The sequence below is a fragment of the Phyllobates terribilis genome, unplaced genomic scaffold (assembly GCF_046119375.1).
Source record: "Phyllobates terribilis strain yellow unplaced genomic scaffold, ASM4611937v1 Scaffold_3__8_contigs__length_932513732, whole genome shotgun sequence".
Classification (NCBI taxonomy): domain Eukaryota; kingdom Metazoa; phylum Chordata; class Amphibia; order Anura; family Dendrobatidae; genus Phyllobates; species Phyllobates terribilis.
The window spans coordinates 905650888-905673184 of record NW_027362763.1 but is presented as its reverse complement, the minus strand read 5'-3'; the positions used below and the strand labels follow the sequence as shown (position 1 = coordinate 905673184).

The window sequence follows — 22297 nt, the reverse complement described above, 5'->3', positions numbered from 1 at the left end:
AGAAGGAAAAGGGCAAACACGTTGCGCTCACTCCCTTACACCATGAGAAGGTGGACCTGAGGAGAGCTGAGAGCATGGTAACAGAAGATAAATATGAAGTGGAAGTGGTCAAGACGAAAATTCTGTGAGTCAGCTCAGGGTAAGCATACAGGGGGAAGAAGCTGAAAGTCAGTTATCCCTGAACCCTGAGCTGGTTCATCATCTGGAAACTACTGGTGAGACCGAAACATCTTGGTACAAATGCCTCGTAGATGTACCCGAGGATTTGAGGGAAGAATGCACCCGTGAGTCCGTGCATGAAGAGTTTAAGAAGGCTGTGGGAGCCTGTAAGGTGTACTTGACCTCCGAAGATAAACAGCTGGGGGTTCTGTCCATGACCGAAGTCACAGTGAAGAGGGTGGCGATCCTAAGTGATATGCATTGGCGATGTATTCGCACGAAGCGGTTTCTCCGGTTGAAGACGGAACAAGCCGTTAGACAACTAGAGCTGATGAGGAAAGCTCACAGTATGCGTGAAGAGGTCATCCGGGTGCCTCATGTTCTGGTGAGAAAGCTCATTGGGAGAAGCGGTCGAGCCATGCAGATGATGGTCAAGAAGTCTGGTGTGGTGAAAGTAAGCAGTCCACGTGATCATCAGGACTGGAGACCAGACGAAGACGGCATGGTGTCCTTCTCCGCTGTAGGAACAGAAGAAAGCCTAGAATATATACGCATGCTGATTGAGTACCGAGTGACCTACCTGCAGGAGGTAGTACAATTGAATCTCGCTAGACTGCGAGTAGATAGACAGCATCATCTGAGCAGCAGAAGATGGAAGCCGTCTAGAAATAGTGAGACCCGACAGAGAAAGGGCCCCCTAAATAACAGAACAGCTACAGCTGGAGTTAGGGACCTTTCAAGATGTCCTGAGAGTAGTGGGCGTGGGTTTAGAGGTAGTGAGACCTCCAGTAACTCAGGTTTGAGCAGCCCATACAAACGACCCCATAGAGGACGGGACAGTACGGAGTCGAACCGGACCTTAGATACCAGGGCATGTGAGTCACACCGCTGTAAGACTGACCACTGGGAGCGGGGGAGGTCTGACAAGATTATGACTGACCGCTGGGAGCGGGGGAGACCTGACAAGGTTACAACTGACCGCTGGGAGCGGGGGAGCTCTGACAAGGTTACGACCCGGAAAGGTGACCCGACGAAGTCAGTGACAGTGACAAATGGTAGGTCCCTAAGGAATGGGCTAATGTCATTGACTAATATTCAAGGGGCTGAACAGCGCAATTGACAAGTACATGGTCTCGGTATGAGCTGTGGGATATGAGGTGATTGTGTATATTATGTGTTCAACCCCACAAGTTTGAACAGAGGGGGGGGATATGTAATGCAGCGACTTGCTGGCATTACGGTAATGATCTAGGATGTGTTTTACCTGACCATATACCTTCCCCCTCAGGTGACTGGTCACGTGACTGTGACATCGCACAGGTCCTGTATGCACAGTAAAGGTCTGTACATATGACTGGGACAGCACACAGGACCTATACACACAGCTGACTGATCACATGACTGTGACATCAGCAAGGTCCTGTCAGTATGTGTGTGTGTGTGCACAGGATATATAAACCCTGGTAATTTGAGACAGGTGGTTCGGTGAGAGAGGCGTAAGGCCTGTTCCCGTGTGTGGGAACACCGTTCGTGTGAGGCCTAGTGAGGCCGAGAGTGAAGCCTGGCAGCCTGGAAGGCCGAGCCTGGATCCGGTGCGTGGATGTCAGTGGCCTTTGAGGGAGAGCCGGCTTGGTGCAGAACCCTGAAAGGCGCAGGCTGGATGTCAAGTGTGGAAGACATACCAGTAGCCTACGAGGGGAGGACGGCTAGAGACCCCCACCTGGGAAAGCCGCAAAGCCACAGTGGTGGCGGAATAAATGGACTGTAGCAGCCAAAACCCGGTAAAGGTAAAAACGCTGCGTTATATGGACATTTATGTTGTTGCCTAGCCGAGGGCTATAACGGGAGCCAAGTGGACGTATCTGTCGCTGGAAAGGCTCCCGAGTGTGATGAGTGTAATATGCCGGTCTGCCACTTGAGAAGCTCCTGGAGGTGATAGGTGTAAACATGCCGGGCGTATACTAAGATGGACTGTGTGATTAGCGGTTTATGACGAAATAATAAACTGCATTGTGAATTATCGAAAGGACATTGCTTATGTGCCTTAATTGACCCGAGGCAGCGAGTATCCCCCATTATGATGATTAGCGCTGCCTTACAGGTACATAGAATGTATAGGGTGCATAGAGTGCATAGGGTACATAGAATGTATAGGGTGCATAGAGTGTATAGTGCGCATAGAATGTATAGGGCACATAGAATGTATAGGGCACATAGAATGTATAGGGCACATAGAATGTATAGGGTGCATAGGGTGCATAGAATGTATAGTGTATATAGAATGTATAGGGCGCATAGAATGTATAGGGTGCATAGAATGTATAGGGCGCATAGAATGTATAGGGCACATAGAATGTATAGGGCGTATAGAATGTATAGGGTATATAGAATGTATAGGGCGCATAGAATGTATAGGGCGCATAGAATGTATAGGGCGTATAGAATGTATAGGGGGCATAGAATGTATAGGGCACATAGAATGTATAGGGGGCATAGAATGTATAGGGCACATAGAATGTATAGGGCGCATAGAATGTATAGGGCAGATAGAATGTATAGGGCAGATAGAATGTATAGGGCGTATAGAATGTATAGGGCGCATAGAATGTATAGGGGGCATAGAATGTATAGGGCGCATAGAATGTATAGGGGGCATAGAATGTATAGGGTACATAGAGTGCATAGGGCACATAGAATGTATAGGGCGTATAGAATGTATAGGTCGCATAGAATGTATAGGGGGCATAGAATGTATAGGGGGCATAGAATGTATAGGGGGTATAGAATGTATAGGGCACATAGAATGTATAGGGCACATAGAGTGCATAGGGTACATAGAATGTATAGGGTACATAGAATGTATAGGGCGTATAGAATGTATAGGGCGCATAGAATGTATAGGGCGCATAGAATGTATAGGGCGCATAGAATGTATAGGGCGTATAGAATGTATAGGGCACATAGAATGTATAGGGTGTATAGAATGTATAGGGTGCGGTAACTCTGCATGTGTTCAATGAACAGAAGCGCAGTTACCTGCGGGATCGGAGGCAGCGCTCTGGATGCCGTGAAAACACACCGTATCCAAAGCGCTGCGCTAGATCGTGCGCACATACTCTGAAAGAAAAAGCAGAAACGTGTACTTCATCTCCCACTAGAGGGCGCTGAGGAGCTACCTTTAGATCATGTGCCGGCAGTAGGCGGAGCTGTCAGGTGACGATCACATGACTCTGCTCTGGGCTGCTGCTGCTACTACTGCGCCGGGGCTCCGTCCTGTATTCGGCCGCAGCATGACACCTCCGGGAATGTCGGTACTGGCCGCTGTGTGGCTGCTCCTCTGCGGTGTCAGCGGGCAGTTTGTGAGCGCACCGGCCGAGCTGTGCGGGTAAGTGCTGCCTATGGCTCCTCCTGACATATGTCCGGGCACTTCCCCTTTTTGCAGCGTTGTCCTCCCTGCTGTGCGGTACATGACAATGCAGCCGCCCGGGCTCCTGCTGCCGGCTATGCCATGGGCTCTCCTCAGTCTGGGGTAGATCCCGCCGTCATGTGATCCTCCTGTGTGACCACCCCTCCTATTATTACTGTGTCAGTGATCCCTGTGTCCTCTATGTCCTGTAGTGTTAGTTACCCCTATATGAACACATGGGATGGTACAGGCCATGTCTGCACCCAGTACACTGTCTGTGGCGGATGCCCCCCGTCTGTCAGGTGTCATCTCTGGCCGCGCACCCCCCAATAGCCCATTTATTATATTCGCTCTATGTACCCCGGTGAGATCTTGTCACCAGGACGGCGCGGGCAGAGGTCCACAGCTGCTCAGTGTGAGAGCTTACTGCTACTCTAGTTCTCCAATAATGTCCCATTGGAAGCATGTGAAGACTGGAGAAACCACGACTTGTAGTATTAACCTCATCTTGTGGGCCACAGACCTTTTGGGTACATGTGCATTTCCTTCTGTTTATTGGGGCATATAGCCATGATTTAGGGAGGCCTCCTCCCCAGGTCTACGCTCTCCAGACTCACTCTGCCGGTGTAATGAGCTATACACGTTTGATGTCTGTAGGACAATCCCTTGGATTTTGGTAGGATGGCTGAACATCGAATATATGGTGGTCGGTCTCTTATTTATATGACGGCAGATGTTGCCGATTTTCATTTTCCCAATCCATTTGTTCTTTGAGATAGGTCTCCTCTGTAGATGTCTGGCAGCTGCTTGACCGAGTCCAGTCTGCATTTGTGAGGGGGATACAGAAATATAGCTGTCGATCTACAAAGCGTTCACCCTACAGCTGTCTCAGGACCTCAGTCGATCATAATAGGTGATACATGTTCTTCAGTAACCTCTTTACACCTCATGTGAACTGTCTGCAATTTTTCTTGAACAGTCAAATCACAAGTCACAATTAGTCAGAAGACAGAAAGTTCTTGGAAAATTGTACAAACTTTTTGGTGACAGAACTTGTCTGAGACTTGATGTTTCTTGACCAAAGTCAGCGGAAGCACCAAGTCTAGTGTTAGACATGAGGTAGCTGGGGTAGGGTAAGTCCTCCAGGACACGTGCAGCGTTTGGCAATATTTGCTCCGTGGTCACATAAACGGCAGTGTTATCTTCATGTTGTGTGACCAATGTTGGCATCAGAGGGTGCTCTACATATCTTACAGCCTGGTAAAAATTCTTCTCTTAGCAATATTAAGGAGTACGTAATATGCAGTAATCAGATTTCTAGTACATAGGTATACATAATGGTGTGACCTCTATAATTATACAGGGAAACCTTTATAGTATAACAATGCTTCCCGGCATGAATACAGAGTTAAATCCCCCATACACATAGCTGGCAGTAATACAATAGTTCGGTGGCCAGCTATCTCCCCTTACTCCCTCACTTCTAGGAGAGCTTGGCTGAGTGTTATTCTGCTTGCTTTAAGAGAGTAGATGCCAGACTTCTATGGCAGTGGCTTACTTTTTTTCTCCCTGAAGATATCAGCTGCTGAAATTCAGCAGGCCGGGTCCTTCTCTACCCCAACATCATCTGTGGAGTGGAATCGGGAGGCCGCACACAGATTAGGCTGTTGGCTGATCCTGCTGACTTTAGTCCTATGTTATGGGAGCCTTTATGTAACCTCTAGAATAGTCTGCGCTGCCATAACAAATGAAGAGAAGGATTCCTGTCTGTATGTTAACATTGACCCCTTCTCAAAAGCCCCAGGGTGCAGCATGAAACAAACTATACTTTGCTCCTAGACTGATTCTGTTCCTCCACCATTATACTGACATAAGCAATGTCACGTGGCCGCTGATTAGCTGCAGCCTTCACTATTCCACCAGTGTGATGGTTCCATAGCATTGTTTATCGCAGGATTACTGGCGGGAGACATGAAGATGAAGTACAAGGAATGATCAGGGTTCGGAAGTTTGTTTTATGCTGTGGTGTGGGGCTGTTAAGGAGTTGTCCAGTGATGGACAATCCCTTTAAAAGTGGAATATGTTATGCTAATTTCTGCATTTGAGATGAGGGATACTTATGACATTTTGACCCCACATACCTGCTGAGACATATACACGACACCTCCTTGGTGCATGCATCTTGGCACGTATGTGGGGGTCTTGATATCACCTTCACCACTTGATGAGGAAGTTAGTGGCACTAAGATACATTAAGACAAAAAATAAAACAATAGAAAACTGTAGTGTTACTCAGCTGAGGAGAGGTGATAGGTTGCATTGGGATAATTAACACCCACCGACCAGTGAGGATCTCTGAGAAGGTGTAATGGTTGGTTAAGAAAATCTAGGTTGTTGGTGATTGGTGCCTTTTGTACCATTTGCTGAACATCAGGTTAAAGGGGTTGTACACTATTGGACAACCCATGCTTCATTCCTTCAGGATACTCTCCTCTCACAGCAGTGCCATTAATATTATGTTGGTGCTACTGGCACCATTAATTTGTCACTTGCCCTCTGCAGGCAATCACCGGGCACTGTGTGATGTTTGCCCTGATGGAATATTGATGTGCTGCAGCCAAACCACATCAACCCATTGGCTCCAGTGGACATGTTACACTACAATGTCACATGAGCCTTTCGGGAACAGAGTGCGCCCATTCAGTGCCCAAGAGCTGTGAGCGCGCCGCTGGTCTACATCAGTGTCAGTGCGCACACACAGGAGCAGGTGTTTGTTTAGGGAGCGCTTGCTGTTAGAGCCGGCTCTGTCATATCAAAATCAGGAATAGCCCTGGATGTGTAAATTGCAGGGCATCAAGGTGCACCGAGACATTGGCTGTGCCAAAGGTGCACTGAAGCAATCTCAGTTGGGTTAATATTGATTTTATCTGCAAGTTCCCTATATATATAATGTTTAAAGGGAATATGTCATCTCCCAAAATCTTTTTGCAACAATTGATAAAATGTAAAGTATTGTTACAATTTATTTATTTATTTTAAATATTGCCTTAACTTTTTGTATGCTGTAAAATATGAAGAATTGTGAACAGTTTTGATATTTTAATCACTAGGGGGAGCAGCTGCTGAAATTTGCCTTGCAAACTTATTGTAGTGATAGCTCACATTATGACTGCAGTAAATGTGGATGGGATCTGCTCACATGTATGGTGTCACTCCTCTCCTCCTCCTTCTGGGCGTTTGCAAAAGGAAAAGGGAGGGTTACGTTTAGGATCACAGTGCAGAGACATTTTGTTGGTGACTGCAAGGTGATAGTGAGATGTGGACAGTGTCATTGTCGAAAAAAGCGCTAAAGATGTTTTTGGGGAAAAAAAACTTGAGTTTCTTGTATCAGTTTCCACTTGAAAACCTTGTCTGGTTCACACGCTTGGAAAATATGCCATATGCCCATACCCATAAGAATCATTTCACCTGATGAACGAGCGTTTTGCTCAATTGTCCAGTGATTGGCAGACAACGTAGATGGGCCGAATAATCGAGAAACAATCTTTCCTAGGACCGCTTGTTCCTAATTTTTGGCGAGTGTAAATGCACCCAAGTCACTGAGTGAGGTGCAAGCAAATGTGGCTGAGCTGTGAATTAGGAGCGATGGTGTTGAGGTGCATGATTTGATGATCATCACGTGATTTCAGCTTCTCACCATTGAGCATCCAAAGTTCCTTTTGCAGCTTGGAGTTTGGGCTTGTAGTCACCCATGGAACATTGCAGTTTCTAAAAGCACACCTGTCATAACGTTTTCCATTTCAAGGCTAAGGCTGTGTGCCCACTATGCGTTTTTTTTTAAGCGTTTCCGCAGCAGCATTTCCGCTGCAGAAACGCTTAAGAAACGCATGGTAGAAGGTCTGCCATGTTCCCCAATGATAATCCGCTTGTGCTGTGCACATGCTGTGGAAATTTCCGCTGCGGATTATCATTGCGGAAAAATCCGCATCACTAGAAATTATTTTGCGGAATTGTTGCGTTTTCGCCGCCATTGACTTCCATTGGACCGCATGACATCCGCATCACTGCATCTGCAGATGCGGATACCATGCGGTTCAATGTGCGGATGGTACCCGGGTTTGGAGAAGAGGTACCTATAAAAAAATAAATATATAATATATATACTTACCTTCTGATGGCCCCCGGTCTCCATAGCAATCCGTCCTGGCTTGCCGGCAGCTCGCGATGGTCTAAAAAGTACCTGCCATGACGTCATTCAGTCATGTGACGGGTTACGTGACCGCTGACGTCGGCGGTCGCATGACCTGTCACATGACTAAATGACATCATGGCAGGTACTTTCAGTCCACTGTGAGCTGCCGCCAAGGCATGGACACCGGGGGCCATCAGAAGCTAAGTATAATATTTATTTTTTGCCATTCTTTTACAGTCACAGTATATAAATTAATGCCGGTTGCATGGATTTATATAGTGTGACCAAGTTGACAAGCACTGATGCTAAAATCGCTTGGAAAGCGCTTGACAACCCGCATGCAGAAATGCAAGTGAAGAACGCTTCACATCCGCATGTCCCTGGCAGGAAAACGCATGTACAATCCGCATGTACAATCCGCATGTACAATCCGCATGTACAATCCACATGTACAATCCGCATGCGTTTTTTCTGCCAGGGAGATGCAGAAACACTCAGGAAAAATCCGGAGCATTTCTGCATCGTGGGCACATAGCCTTCCTAATCTGTATAAAGAGCATTTAGGCTAATATGGGAGCCCCAGTTACAGGGGAAATTTCTAATAAAAATAATGTATTAATATGTTAGTATAGTCCTCACCTCCCACTTTCACCCCTCAAATGTCTTAAAAAACACGTCACTTTTACTTTTTTTTTTTTTTTGATTATTCTGTAAAATTTTAGAGCCGTTAAAAGTATATTTAAGAAGAAAAATTCCTGGTCAGATACAGGGCAATATGGCCTGGTCCTGAACTGGTGAAAAAATGTAACTTCCTATTAACCTTTCTCTTGGTAATGGTGGTTTCCTGCCTATCTGCCAGATGTTTAGTCTTGTTTCAAATGCTCGTAAGATATGACGTTATCTTACAGAAGGTCAGCGATTAGTACAGTGAACATCTTTGGTATTTTCATAAGCCTATTAATAAACTTCAAAAGGTTGAATGTCAAATCAAACTTTTTAGATTGAAGGTATTATATAGTAGGTGCTGAGCACATTGATTATAAGATTCTGGGTATCGTTTTGTTCTTTCACATCATGCCTATGGATTGGACCGCTTTATGTCTTGTAATGTATGTCTTCCTTGGGTTCTTCTCACCATGTTCTGTAGGTAAAGTGCCATGGACAAAAAAATTTTTCCTATGACCTCACATGATCTTGTTTCTGTTTTAAAAAAAATTATCGTCATGAACCAAATAAAAATATCTACATATAAGCTCAATGTTCCCTAAATGTAGAGGCCACCAGTGTACTTCAATGATGCAAGATTGTGTCTTACAACATGTGGAAAAATAACTTTTATCCCATTTGAACAGGGTTTGGTTCTTCAGCATCTAAGCAAACAATGGGGTAATAGATGTGAATAGGGTTTTACATAACGCTAATTACTCACAGAAGGAAGGGGTCTACATGAATATGAAGGATTTTCATATCCATGGCATGTTCCAGATTTTTCCTGATTTGCAGTTGATTTCAACCATTGCATCTTGTAAAAAATCAACATATTTTAGGTCCTCTGTATTGTTTTCAGAATTGGTAACATTCAGTAAAGCCTCATTTCTTCTCCTGATCTACTTTTTATATATATATATATATATATATATATATATATATATATATATATATATATATATATATATATATATATATATATATATATATATATATATATATATAAATATAATATTACAGTTATATGAAAAAGTTTGGGCACCCCTATTAATCTTAAGCTTAATGTTTTATAAAAATTGGTGTTTTTGCAACAGCTATTTCAGTTTGATATATGTAATAACTGTTGGACACAGTAATGTTTCTGCCTTGAAATGAGGTTTATTGTACTAACAGAAAATGTGCAATCTGCATTCAAACAAAATTTGACAGGTGCATAAGTATGGGCACCTCACCAGAAAAGTGACACTAATATTTAGTAGATCCTCCTTTTGCAAAAATAACAGCCTCTAGTCGCTTTCTGTAGCTTTTAATGATTTCCTGGATCCTGGATGAAGGTATTTTTGACCATTCCTCTTTACAAAACAATTCCAGTTCAGTAAAGTTTGATGGTCGCCGAGCATGGACAGCCCTCTTCAAATGATCCCACAGATGTTCAATGATATTCAGGTCTGGGGACTGGGATGGCCATTCCAGAACATTGTAATTGTTCCTCTGCATGAATGCCTGAGTAGATTTGGAGCGGTGTTTTGGATCATTGTCTTGCTGAAAGATCCATCCCCTGCGTAAGTTCAACTTTGTCACTGATTCTTGAACATTATTGTCAAGAATCTGCTGATACTGAGTGGAATCCATGCGTCCCTGAACTCTAACAAGATTCCCGGTGCCGGCATTGGCCACACAGCCCCAAAGCATGATGGAACCTCCACCAAATTTTACTGTGGGTAGCAAGTGTTTTTTTGCCGCCATGCATAACGCCTTTTTGTATGACCAAACAACTAAATCTTGGTTTCATCAGTCCACAGGACCTTCTTCCAAAAAGAAATTGGCTTCTGCAAATGTGCTTTTGCATACCTCAGCCGACTCTGTTTGTGGCGCGCTTGCAGAAACTGCTTCTTTCGCATCACTCTCCCATACAGCTTCTCCTTGTGCAAAGTTCGTTGTATAGTTGACCGATGCACAGTGACACCATCTGCAGCAAGTTGATGCTGCAGCTCTCTGGAGGTGGTCTGAGGATTGTCCTTAACTGATCTCACCATTCTTCTTCTCTGCCTTTCTGATGTTTTTCTTGGCCTGCCACTTCTGGCCTTAACAAGAACTGTCCCTGTGTTCTTCCATTTCCTTACTATGTTCCTCACAGTGGAAACTGACAGGTTAAATCTCTGAGACAGCTTTTTGTATCCTTCCCCTGAACAACTATGTTGAATAATCTTTGTTTTCAGATCATTTGACAGTTGTTTTGAGGAGCCCATGATGCCACTCTTCAGAGGAGATTCAAACAGGAGAACAACTTGCAAGTGGCCACTTTAAGTAGCTTTTCTCATGATTGCATACACCTGGCTATGAAGTTCAAAGCTCAATGAGGTTACAAAACCAAAAAAAGTGCTTTAGTAAGTCAGTAAAAAGTAGGTAGGAGTATTTAAAACAAGAAAATGATAAGGGTGCCCATACTTATGCACCTGTCAAATTTTGTTTGAATGCAGATTGTACATTTTCTGTTAGTACAATAAACCTCATTTCAAGGCAGAAACATTACTGTGTCCAACAGTTATTACATATATTAAACTGAAATAGCTGTTGCAAAAACACCAATTTTTATAAAACATTAAGCTTAAGATTAATAGAGGTGCCCAAACTTTTTTATATAACTGTATATATGTACACATTCACATTATGGCCATTACGAGACAAAACCCTAGAATAAAATCATTAAATACCCTGCAGTAAAAAAAAATTACTAGTAAGTAATGAGCGCAAGTGCTCGTTACTCGAGTTTGCATAGGGTGCTCGAGTATGCACTGAGTATCATGGGTGCTCGAGTGACATGTTCGAGTCCTCGTGGCCACATGTTTCCTGGCTGTTAGACAGCCACAAAACGTGCAGGGATTTCCAGACAAATACGGGCAATCCCCTCATGTTTTGTGGCTGACAGCCGTGAAACATGCGGCCGCTAGGACCCAAACATGTCACTCGAGCACCCTAGCCAAACTCTATTAACGAGCACTTGTGCTCAACACTACTAGTAATACATGTAAAAAACACAGGGCACTTAGTTGATACCATTGTGATCAAAAGAGCATAAAAGCCATCCCACCACGACAAGGTGTACCCAACCAAATCAGGGCGGTCCCTAACTCTAGTAACTAGCCTCGCTATGTGCCAGCAGGTCTAAGAATTAACAGGGGACAGAGCTGGACCTGGGCCTGACTGTGATTTGCACCTGCCTGTGGGAAAACGAAGTAGAAAAAAACAAAACAAACCAAGACAAGCAAAGTTGGTAAGAAGGGGGGTATACAATAGTGTTTAAACCAGACAGAAAAAATACCCAATAAAATTTAGCTTTTAATAAATATCATTAAAAGTATACTTAGTAGTCCAGATGGGACAAGACATAAACATATGTATCATAAAACCATCATATGAGGGAGGGGTAGTAAGGGTAACAGAATATACAGTCAGGCTTACCCTGTATTGCCCTTAAGGGATGGAATACCCTAATTGACAGTGGAGTGTTTGTACCCTAACTATTCGGATTGGTGTACCCGCTCAACGGAGGCTGTCCCTAACCTATCCCTATGTATCCCTAAGCATACAAATGACATCATGTGTACTGACCAAGGTCAGACACAACCATGTCATAATTGACATGCCGAACATCACACAACAATTATGTTAGTAAGGGAAGAAAATCAAAATCAGAAAAATGAATCTCATGAATACTTCCTGAAATAGAGGTTTGCCAGAGGGACCAGATGTAACCCTCCAACACTAGTGTATAAGTGGAGACCAAACGGTATCCACTCACAAAGTCCCAAACAATCAATAAATTCAAATGTACATTGGTCATATACACGTAAAAAATGATGGACTTATCTGATCTTCAGTCCATCTGAGGGTCTCAGCAGATGCCTTGGATGATAATCCTATTAGCCCTTGAACAGGTGGCTGACCGATAATATAGTCCCAGAAAAAATATATATAAAATCTCCATTGTGGACTTCAACCAGAGTATCCAATCAAGTTTGGCACCCACTTTCTTGATCCCTCAGGGTGGTTTAGACCCATCAGTAAAGAATGTCCCTTTAGTATAATCCCTAGACAAGGTGCACAGCCCTAACCGGAGCAGCCACTTCGCCATATGTACCAAGTACAAGAAATCGCAGGTTAGCTTTAGTAAAAGCGCAATGTGTAATTGCACATTCACAGTATGGCCATTAACAGACGGAACCTAGAATACAAACAATAGATACCCCGCCGTAAGCAAATAATAGGAATGCATGAAATAGGGGTAGAATTCTGCAGAGCGGCTGTCTTATGCGGCTAATGAGCACATGAGTTAGCGGGAACACAGAAAGGAAAGGTTTCTTGGAATACATTGTTTTCTATTACAAGTGCTGTAGTAGAGTTCAGTATCATTCTCCCACATTATCCTGATTAGTAACACTATTCACACCTGCCTGACTTCTGCCTCCTCACACTTGTTCCTTTCTATAGAGCATTGTAGCTGATAGGTAGAGTCATGTTACACCGGATTTCTCAATCGCTGGATTCGGTTATGTAGAAAGGTTGTCTGTCTTTGGCTTTTTATCTGCTGTCCACATCCTGTCGTTTTACTTCATAACTTCCACTTTCCATCCACATCTATTCACATTTCTTGAACCAACCACTATATACTTTTCAGTGCTGTCATTCTTGCAATTGTCGTACCTTTTCCGCGCTTTTACTTAAATTGTTTTATACAAAATAATTTGATATTAGTCTGAGTTATTCTTTTATGCTTACAGCATACTGAAATTTTTTTTTTTTTCCAATAAGTTACAAAGTAGAAAGGTCACGTTTAAAAACCTTTTTTTTTTTTTCTTTAATACGGTACCTGTGATCATTGCAATGCTATAGTACCATGGCTGACTCCATATTGGATTATGATGTGTGTAAATAATATTGTACAATGCAGAGTTAGCATGATACAGTATCTTGCTCAGATAACTGACATACATTGGATAAATTAAACTTTTAGACAGTTGTATAAAATTGTATATCCCGCAATTTCCTCCGGGATAAATAAAGTATATCTTATCTTATATAACATTGTTCTATAGTTTAGCCACCACCAAATTTTTCAGTTGACTCAATTTTTCAAAAATGAGTTTGAACAGTGGTAACACATGTGCTGTTTATGACACCGCAGGAAAGGCTATGTTCATAAATTGTGTATTTCCTGCGGCAAATTCTGCGTCTGTTCCATTCAGATGAATGCAACCTCATTTTCAGCCGCACAATCTGCAGCGCGGGAATTCAAGCTGCTCCAGCACAGAAACCAATCAGCCAGTCATTACCGCCGTTACGTGCATTCAGGACCATGGCATTCAGTATATACAGCATAATCTAATCATCCCCTCTCAATTTTTCTGCTATTTTTTTTTTTTTTTTTTTATATCCGTAGTTATATTCCTTAGTAAATGTAAGTACTTAAATACGTACTTGATACTTAAAGGAGATTTTACCGTCATAAGGAGATCTTGTGTAGCCCACCTCTGTCCTGCACCTATTACTAAGCAAAAGCAGCAAGTGGAAAATATTGCTCCTCAAATGCTGCACATTGGGAGAGCGCCCTGAAAAATTGGACATTATGCAATTTCCATGTCGTTTGTGAAAAACTCCCACATACACCTCATCACTGAGGCTGTGGTGTATCCCAATGTGTATACTGTCAAATAGTGGGATTTGTATCCTACAATTACATTGTTTAACAAAAATCTTGCAATGCAGCATACTATTTAGTTATCTATTCTGTTCCATGGAATAGTGTAGTCGACGATGATATTTTATACATTTTTTTTTTCTACAGTAGATCAGCTTGGCCAAGGCCACAAGGGCACTTTCAGTGTCTGTTGGGTATAGAGAGCCCTATGTCTACACTTGATATGGATGTAGTTTTCGTGTTGTCAGCCTATTGCCTCATTTTTGTCAATGCAAATGGTGACAGTTACTGTGCAATGTGAATGTAACACACTGGGACCTCTTTGTGGCTACATGTCCATAAATTTATGCAACAGCAGAAACTGCTACATTTGCCCAGTTTCCGATCTACCACTCGGTGTATTTCCTTTCATCTGTAATGATGACACTTTGCAATTGAACACCCTTTTTAGGATCAAAGATCTCCTCTTTGAAGGGAAAAGGATGGGTAAATGTTATAAAGCGCTCTTTTAATCTGATTCATTAATGTGGTGTGTGTTTGCTTTTAAATTCCTCTCCACAAATCCCCCTGTTTTTCCTAATACAGGTAATTAAAGTGAAAGCAGTACCTTCATGAACTTGGTCACCTTTGTGACGTCTGAATGATCTTTTTTTTTTTTTTTTTTTGCTGATTTTCAAATATTTTTGCTTGATTAAGGTTTCTGTGTTAGTTGGAATGTCACATTTTTCCATATTGAATACAAAAATATATGGATTATTGATATTCTGACGTCCTTTTATTTTTTTAAAGTTATCACAACATGATATTGTTAAAGAGAATCTGTCAGTAGGATCAACCTCCCTAAGCCATTTATATGGGCATGTAGGTCATGGGAAGCTGAATAAATACTACTTAGAAATTTGTGATCCAATGTCTTATTCCAGAGAGATCCATGTTTTTCTTTTATGTAAATGAGCTGTTAAGCTCTATGGTGCCGGGCATACAGTGCTGCTCAGCATTATGGGTACCCCTTCATTTTTTTCATAGACTGTACAATATGTTTGGAAATGAACCAAAGCTATATCCTCAGGATTTTTAATTAACAAAGTAATACAACAATAAAACTTTGTTTTTCAACTTCCATGTTGCAATTTCACGTGTGCAGCAATAAAGGCACCCCTATTTAATACTTGGTTGCACACCCTTTGGCATTGATGACAGCCCCTACATTTCTTGTAGCCATCTATAAGCTTCTTGCACTTCTCAGCTGGAATTTTCTCCCACTCTTCCTTTGCAGTTTGTTCAAGCTCTTTAATGTTTGCAGGATTCTTTTTCCCAATGGCAGATTTCAGCTCACCCCAAACATTTTCAATGGGATTGAGGTCAGGACTCATTGCTGGCCATTTTTTCTTTTTCAACCATTCCTGTGTACTTTTGGAAGTGTGCTTTGAGTCATTGTCTTGCTGGAGGACCCATGATCTTTGACTCAAACCAAGTTTTCTTAGACGGGGTAGGACAGTTCGCGCTAAAATCTCTTGATAATTCTCTGATTTCATGATTCATGTGATACGGTCAAGGCCTCCAGTACCAGACACAGCAACCCCACAGCATTATGGATCCTCCACCATGCTTAACTGTTGATAAGGTGTTCTTTTCCTTATAAGCTTCATTGCGCTGTCCGTAAACAAACCGTTGCTTTGTCTTACCAAATAGCTCTATTTTTGTTTCATCTGTTCATAGAACATTTTCCCAGAAGGATTGTGGTTTGTCAAGGTACTCAGTCCTTCCTCTTTGTCTTTTCTAAAGCAATGGTTTCTTCCTTGGCCTTTGCCCATGAAGCTCTGCTTGGTTTAGTGTGCGGCGTATGGTAGTTGTTGAAACCATGACCCCACACTATCCCAGGTTGGCCTTCAGGTCTTTGGATGTTTGACGTTGTGTTTTTTCCCACCATTCGTACCAATCTTCGAAGACCTCTCTTGTCAATTTTTCCTCTTTCCCCCACGTCCAGGGAGGTTCTTGACTGTTCCATGCTTGGCAAACTTCTTAATAACATTGCACACTGTTGAAACTGGGATACCAAGGTCTTTGAAGATGGCCTTATACCTTTTGGAAGTCTTGTGTTTTCTAATAGCAGTTCTGATGTCCTCAGACAGCTCCTTTGTCTTCAGCATTGTGACAGAGGAACAGGGCCTACCATGTGGCTTTTTAAAACACTGAAGTCATCATTCATTGGCTAATTCATGTCACATGTGCACCAACAAATAATCACAGGAGAATCTCTTTTGTGATTTACCACAGGCGAGTCAAAATGTGTTTTCATACTAAATTAATGTAAAGGGTGCCAATACCAGTGTCACAGCAAGGTTTAGGTTTTTATATTTCTCCCTCCCATTGTTTTTTGTTTCAGGAGATATTCCACATTATGTTCTTCATGGGTGCCGATAACAATCAGCAGGACTGTAGATCTCCACGAGAATCTGCCTCCAGATCTTATTTTAAATGAATGAGGATGTTACCGGTTAATTCCTGGCCTGTACTTACAGTTCTCCAGCCTCTCGCACTCTTTCTCCTCCCGCTGCCGGCCCCCTGTCTGGGTGGAGGGGTTAGCAAGGTCAATACAGAGAGGAGGAATAGAGATAAAGAAAAATACATAAATTGTTTCTATTCTATGCCAGAAGTCTCCCCAGCAAGATTGATGAATTTAGAGTTAACCGCTTCACCACCTCAGCATTTTCTGTTTTTTTGTTCTTTTTCTTCTCCGGAGCCATAACTTTATTATTTTCCATCAATATGGCCATGTGAGGGCTTGTTTTTTGCGGGACGAGTTGTACTTTTGAGCAACACCATTGATTTTACCATATAGCATACTGGAAAACAGGAAAATAATTGCAAAAACAGTGGTGAAATTGCAAAAAAAAAACAGTGCAACTCTACAATTTTTTTTTTTTTTTTTACCATGTTCACTAAATGCTAACACTGACCTGCCATTATGATTCCCCAGGTCATTACGAGTTCCCAGATACCAAATACATGTATAGATTCTTTTTCATTGAAGTAGTGAGGGAAAAAAAAAAAGAAGCTATTTGCCGAGGCCTGTAATGTTTCCACTTTTTGGGATCTAGGGCTGGGAAAAGCTTAATAGGGCAACGAGCTGACTTATTAATTGATACCATTTTGGGCTGGATATAATGTTTTGATCGCCTGTTATTGCATTTTATTGCAATGTTGCTGCGACCAAAAAAACCCCACGTAATTCTGGTATTTTTTTATTTTACTTTTCCTCATTAAGCCGTTTACTGATCAGATTAATTATTTTATATTTTGATCGAGCGTTTCTGAATGCGACAATACCAAAGATGTGTATTTTTTGTTAGTTTTTTATGTTGAATGGGGCAATGGGGGGGTGATTTGAACTATTAAATATTTTAAATTTTTTGATATTTTTAAACGTTTTAATCCTTTTTTTTTTTTTATATGCTTCAATAGTCTCCATATGAAACTTGAACCTATGATCTTTTGATTGCATGTGCTACACATAGCGGCGCTCATTGCAGATAGGTTATGACAACCAAAGGGGTCTCCTGCATGCTAACCCATTGGCGCCCCGCGATCATGTGACAGGGACCCAGATGGGGGGAGCTAGTGATGCGCTTCCAGCGCGGCCATGTTAAGCTCTGCTGTCAGTTTCACAACTGCATTTAGCATGTTAACAGCCATGGGTGGATCGCGGTTCCATCTGTGGCTGTTAGGCGCACATGACAGCTGATCAGATCAGCTGTCATTTTCCTGAAATGATGTGGGCTCAGCGCCGAAGCCCTTATCAAAGAGGGGGAGGCGACCTATGACCTATAGTCATAGGTCATAAAACAGTTATGCTGGAAGAAATGAATGATATTGTGGGGATAACGGAGACAAGGCTTAACAACAGCTATGACTGGGCTGTACATTTTCAGGGATTTTGACTGGTCCCAAATGAAATAAATATGTGAGGGGATGGGTTTGCTTATATGTAAATCTCATCCTGCGTGATAATATATGTGAGGCCAATGAAAATGTATAGTCCATACGGATGAAGATAAGGGTAAGGCAATAGAATAATAAAATATAGATAGGGGTTTGTTATAAGCCTCCAAGTATAATGGAATCGGCAGAAAATAGATGAGACAGCGAATCGGTGAGAAGTAATTATTATGGGGGGCTTCAACTAACCTGATTTAAATTGGGGAGCAGAAACCTGCAGGTCCAGCAAAGGAAACACACAATGATAAGACAATTGCCTTTCACAACTGGTGCAGGACCCAACAGGAGGGTGTTGCTGTTCTATACCTAATTTTAACCCCTTCTCGACCTTAGACGTACTCGGTATGTCCTGGTTGAGAAGTGCCTCCTGACCTTGGACGTACTGAGTACATCCAGACGATTTTGCACTCACAGGTATTGTGCCTGCGCGACTGCTGCCAGGTTTCAGCTGATTCTGACAGGTGACACCCGGCACTCAGTGCCAGTAGCGGTGCCTGCGCCGCTCCCGGTAATTCAACCCACTAAATGCTGCGATCGAATTCACTGGGGGGTGTAGTTTGTAAAATGTCACACATGTTTGTTTCGTTTTTTTTTTTTTTTTGTTGTTCTGACACCTCAGGGGCTCTGCCAATGTGACATGGCCCCCTCAAATCATTTCAGCAAAATCTGAACTCCAATAAGGCGCTTCTTCCCTTCTGAGCATTGCACTGTGCCTCAAAAGTAGTTTTCAATCACATATGGTGTATCTGTGTACAATACATAACTTTACAACTTTTCATCTGTGAAAATTAAAAAAATATGTGAAGCACCTGGAGGTTCAAGGTGCTCACCACACATCTAGATAAATTCCTTGAGGGGTCTAGTTTCCAAAAAGGATTCACTTGTGGGGGGTTTCCAATGTTTAGGCACATCAGGGGCTCTCCAAACGCGACATGACACCCGCAGACCATTCTATCAAAGTCTGTGTTCCAAAACGTCACCCCTTCCTTTCTGAGACGTGCCGTGCGCCCAAACAGTAGTTTTCCCCCACATATGGGGTATTGGTGCACACTGGAGAAATTGCTCAACAAATTGTATGGTGCATTTTCTCTTGTTACCTTTGAGAAAGTAAAAAAAAATTGGGGTTAGAATAATACTTTTGTGGGAAAAATATATATATTTCTTTATTTTCACAGCTCAACGTTATAAACTTCTGTGAAGCACCAGGGGATTCAAGGTGCTCACCACACATCTAGATACATAACTTGAGGGGTCTAGTTTCCAAAATGGGATCACTTGTGCCTAAACAGTGGAAACCTCCCACATCAGGGGCTCTCCAAATGGGACATGGTGTTCACTAATGATTCCAGCAAATTTTGCATTTAAAAATCAAATGGCGCTCCTTCCTTTCAGAGCCCTGAATTGTGCAACAAATTGTATGGTGCAATTTTTCCTGTTAACTTTGGGTCTAAAGTAAACTTTTTTTTTTTTTTTTTTTTTTTTACACAAAAAAGTAAAATGTTCCTTGTTTTTTTCAACATTCCAAAAAATTCCTGTTCAGCACCTGAAGGGTTAATAAACTTCTTGAATGTGGTTTTGACCACCTTTAGGGGTCCAGCTTTTAAAATGGTGTAACTTTTGGGGATTTTCTGTCATAAAGACCCCTCAAAGTCACTTAATGTAATGTGCAACTTTTAACCCTTATAACTTCCAAAAATTGTCCTCATGTAAAGTAGACATGTGGGAAATATTGTTTATGAACTATTTTGTGTGACATATCTCTCTGATTTAAGGACATAAAAATTAAGTTTGAAAATTACAATATTTTCACCAAATTTACATTTTTTTCACAAATAAACGCAGTTCATATCGAAGAAATCTTACCACAATCATGAAGTACAATATGTCACATAAAAACAATCTCAGAATCAGGGGGATCCGTTGAAGCGTTCCAGAGTTATTACCTCATAAAGTGACAGTGATCAGAATTGTCAAATTAGGCCTGGTCACGAAGGTGCAAACAGGCTTGGGGGCTAAAGGGGTTAACTAATAGGCCAGACAGAATATCAAATGTACGGGTTTGAGGTCACTTGGGTAATAGTGATCATAAAATAAGTTTACACGTATCCTTTAATAAAATATATAGTAAAGGGGCTGCAAAGACACTAAATTTCAGAAAGGCAAATTTCCAATGGATTATAGATTATCTTGATGCCATAAACTTTTCAAAATTATTAACAAATGGGAGAATTTGCTAAGCATCCTCAACAGGTCCTGCGACCAATATATGGGAATAAACAAGGTAGAAATGGGAAGAAACAGCTAAAACTAAATAGAGCTGTATGGGGCGCAATAAATGTCAAAAATCGCTTAAGGAATTAAAGCAAGAAGGTAGAGACGAGGCAATAAATAATTAGAGAAAAATGGTGAAAAAAAAAAAAATCAGGGCAGGAAAGATTCCACAGGGGATCACTACCAAAGAAAGTAAAATAATCCAAAAGTATTCTTCAACTACATGAACAGTAAGAAACTGAAAAAATTATAGTTTTGACCCACTCAAAAATTATGAGTGAATTGGTGGTAGTGGATGAGGAAAAGGCCAATCTGCTAAATGCCTTTTTTCTAAAGTTATACTCAAGAAAATACCATGACAGATATTATCTAGAATACCAGAAATTACCCAATATATGTTACCTGCTTAACCTAGCAGGAAGTATGGCGCTGTCTTAAAACAATTTATTTGCCAAATCACCGGGCCCGGTTGGCATTCCTCACCGAGTACTGCACAAATGAAGCACCGTGATAGTGATAGACAGACCATCATTTCTAAAAGTCAAGTTTTCCTCAATAACAGGGTCTGTACCACAGGACTTGCACATAGCGAATGCAGTGCCAATATTCACAAAGGGAAAAAAACTGAGCTTGCAAATTATAGGCTGGTAAGTTTAACCTCTACTGTGAGCAAAATCTTTGAGGGTTTTCTTAGAGCTGCTATCCTGGAGTATCTCAATAAGAATAGCCCCATGACCCAACATAAACATGGGTTAGAGGTATCCGCTTCTATGAGGCGGTAAGTTCTGTGGGTGTCCTCTATCTGGACCTTTCAAAGGAGTTTGATACCGCGCCAAATGAAAGGTCGGTACACAAAATGAGAGCAATGGGACTAAAGGAAAATGAGTAACTGGGATAAGAAATGGCTTAATGATGGAAAACAAAGGCTGGTTATTAATGAAACTTGCTTGGATTGGGTTACAGTTAACAGCAGTGGGGTACACGGGGCAGTTTTAGCCCACCTCCCACCCCTTTTTTTTAATCTTTTTATTGACCTTTTAGAGGGAATACAGAGTAGAATTTCAGTATTTGCAGATCCTTACTAAACCCTGCAAGATAATCAACATAAAGGGGGATAGTTTAATATTACAGAAGGATTTATATGAGCTCGAGGCCTAGGCTGAGAAATGGCAATGAACGTAATTGTTATGCCATTCACTTGAGCCGAGGAATTATAATGTACAATTATAAACCAGGTTGTAAAACATTCGATAAAACTGTCACTGAAAGACTTCACCAAAACAGAATGAAAAAATGTTTCAAAATTGGCTGCGCTGCTGTAACGAAGTCTCTTGCTGTGATATTCATTAGAAGGTTCTTCGTTGTCCACTGCGCGTTTCAATGCCGTACTGGCGTCTATATCAAGTGTTAAAAAAAAACAAAACCGGTTACACCGACTGGTATTTGGAGATATTTATAGACCAAAATAGGCACCAAAAGCCTAGGGTACCGCCCACTGAGGGGTGGTTTGGGGTTCAAATTCAAAAGGAGGCCTAGAAGACTGGAAAAGGAGGAAGAGAGGAAAGAAAACAAATAAAAAATGTGTGCAAAGTGCAAGAAATGCTAGCTGATAGGACAGATGTGGAAACAGAGAGAGAGCGTGTGTAAATATAAGAAATTAAAGGGGTATTCCCATCTCCAAGATCCTATCCCTATATGTAGTATGTGTAGTAATAATAATATTATCAAATATCTCCAATTAGAAATGTAGTATAGTTTTTCTGATTCGCTATGTCGCTTTTGTCATGTGCAGGCATTGCAGGACCTTAGGTATCCATGGTTACGACCACTGATATAGTGACAGCTAGTTCCTAGTGGTCGTAAC

At 41.8% G+C, this 22297-nt stretch overlaps 1 protein-coding gene across 1 annotated transcript in view; it reads left to right on the top strand.

The window, feature by feature from the left end:
• The first annotated feature begins 3349 nt into the window (after positions 1-3349).
• Positions 3350-22297, top strand: part of IGF2R (insulin like growth factor 2 receptor) — a 209529-nt gene continuing 190581 nt past the window's right edge. Inside the window, exon 1 of the mRNA XM_073672755.1 lies at positions 3350-3544. Within this exon, the coding sequence (XP_073528856.1) occupies positions 3384-3544 (161 nt within the window). The 5' untranslated portion in view covers positions 3350-3383. The remainder of the gene's footprint in view (positions 3545-22297) is intronic.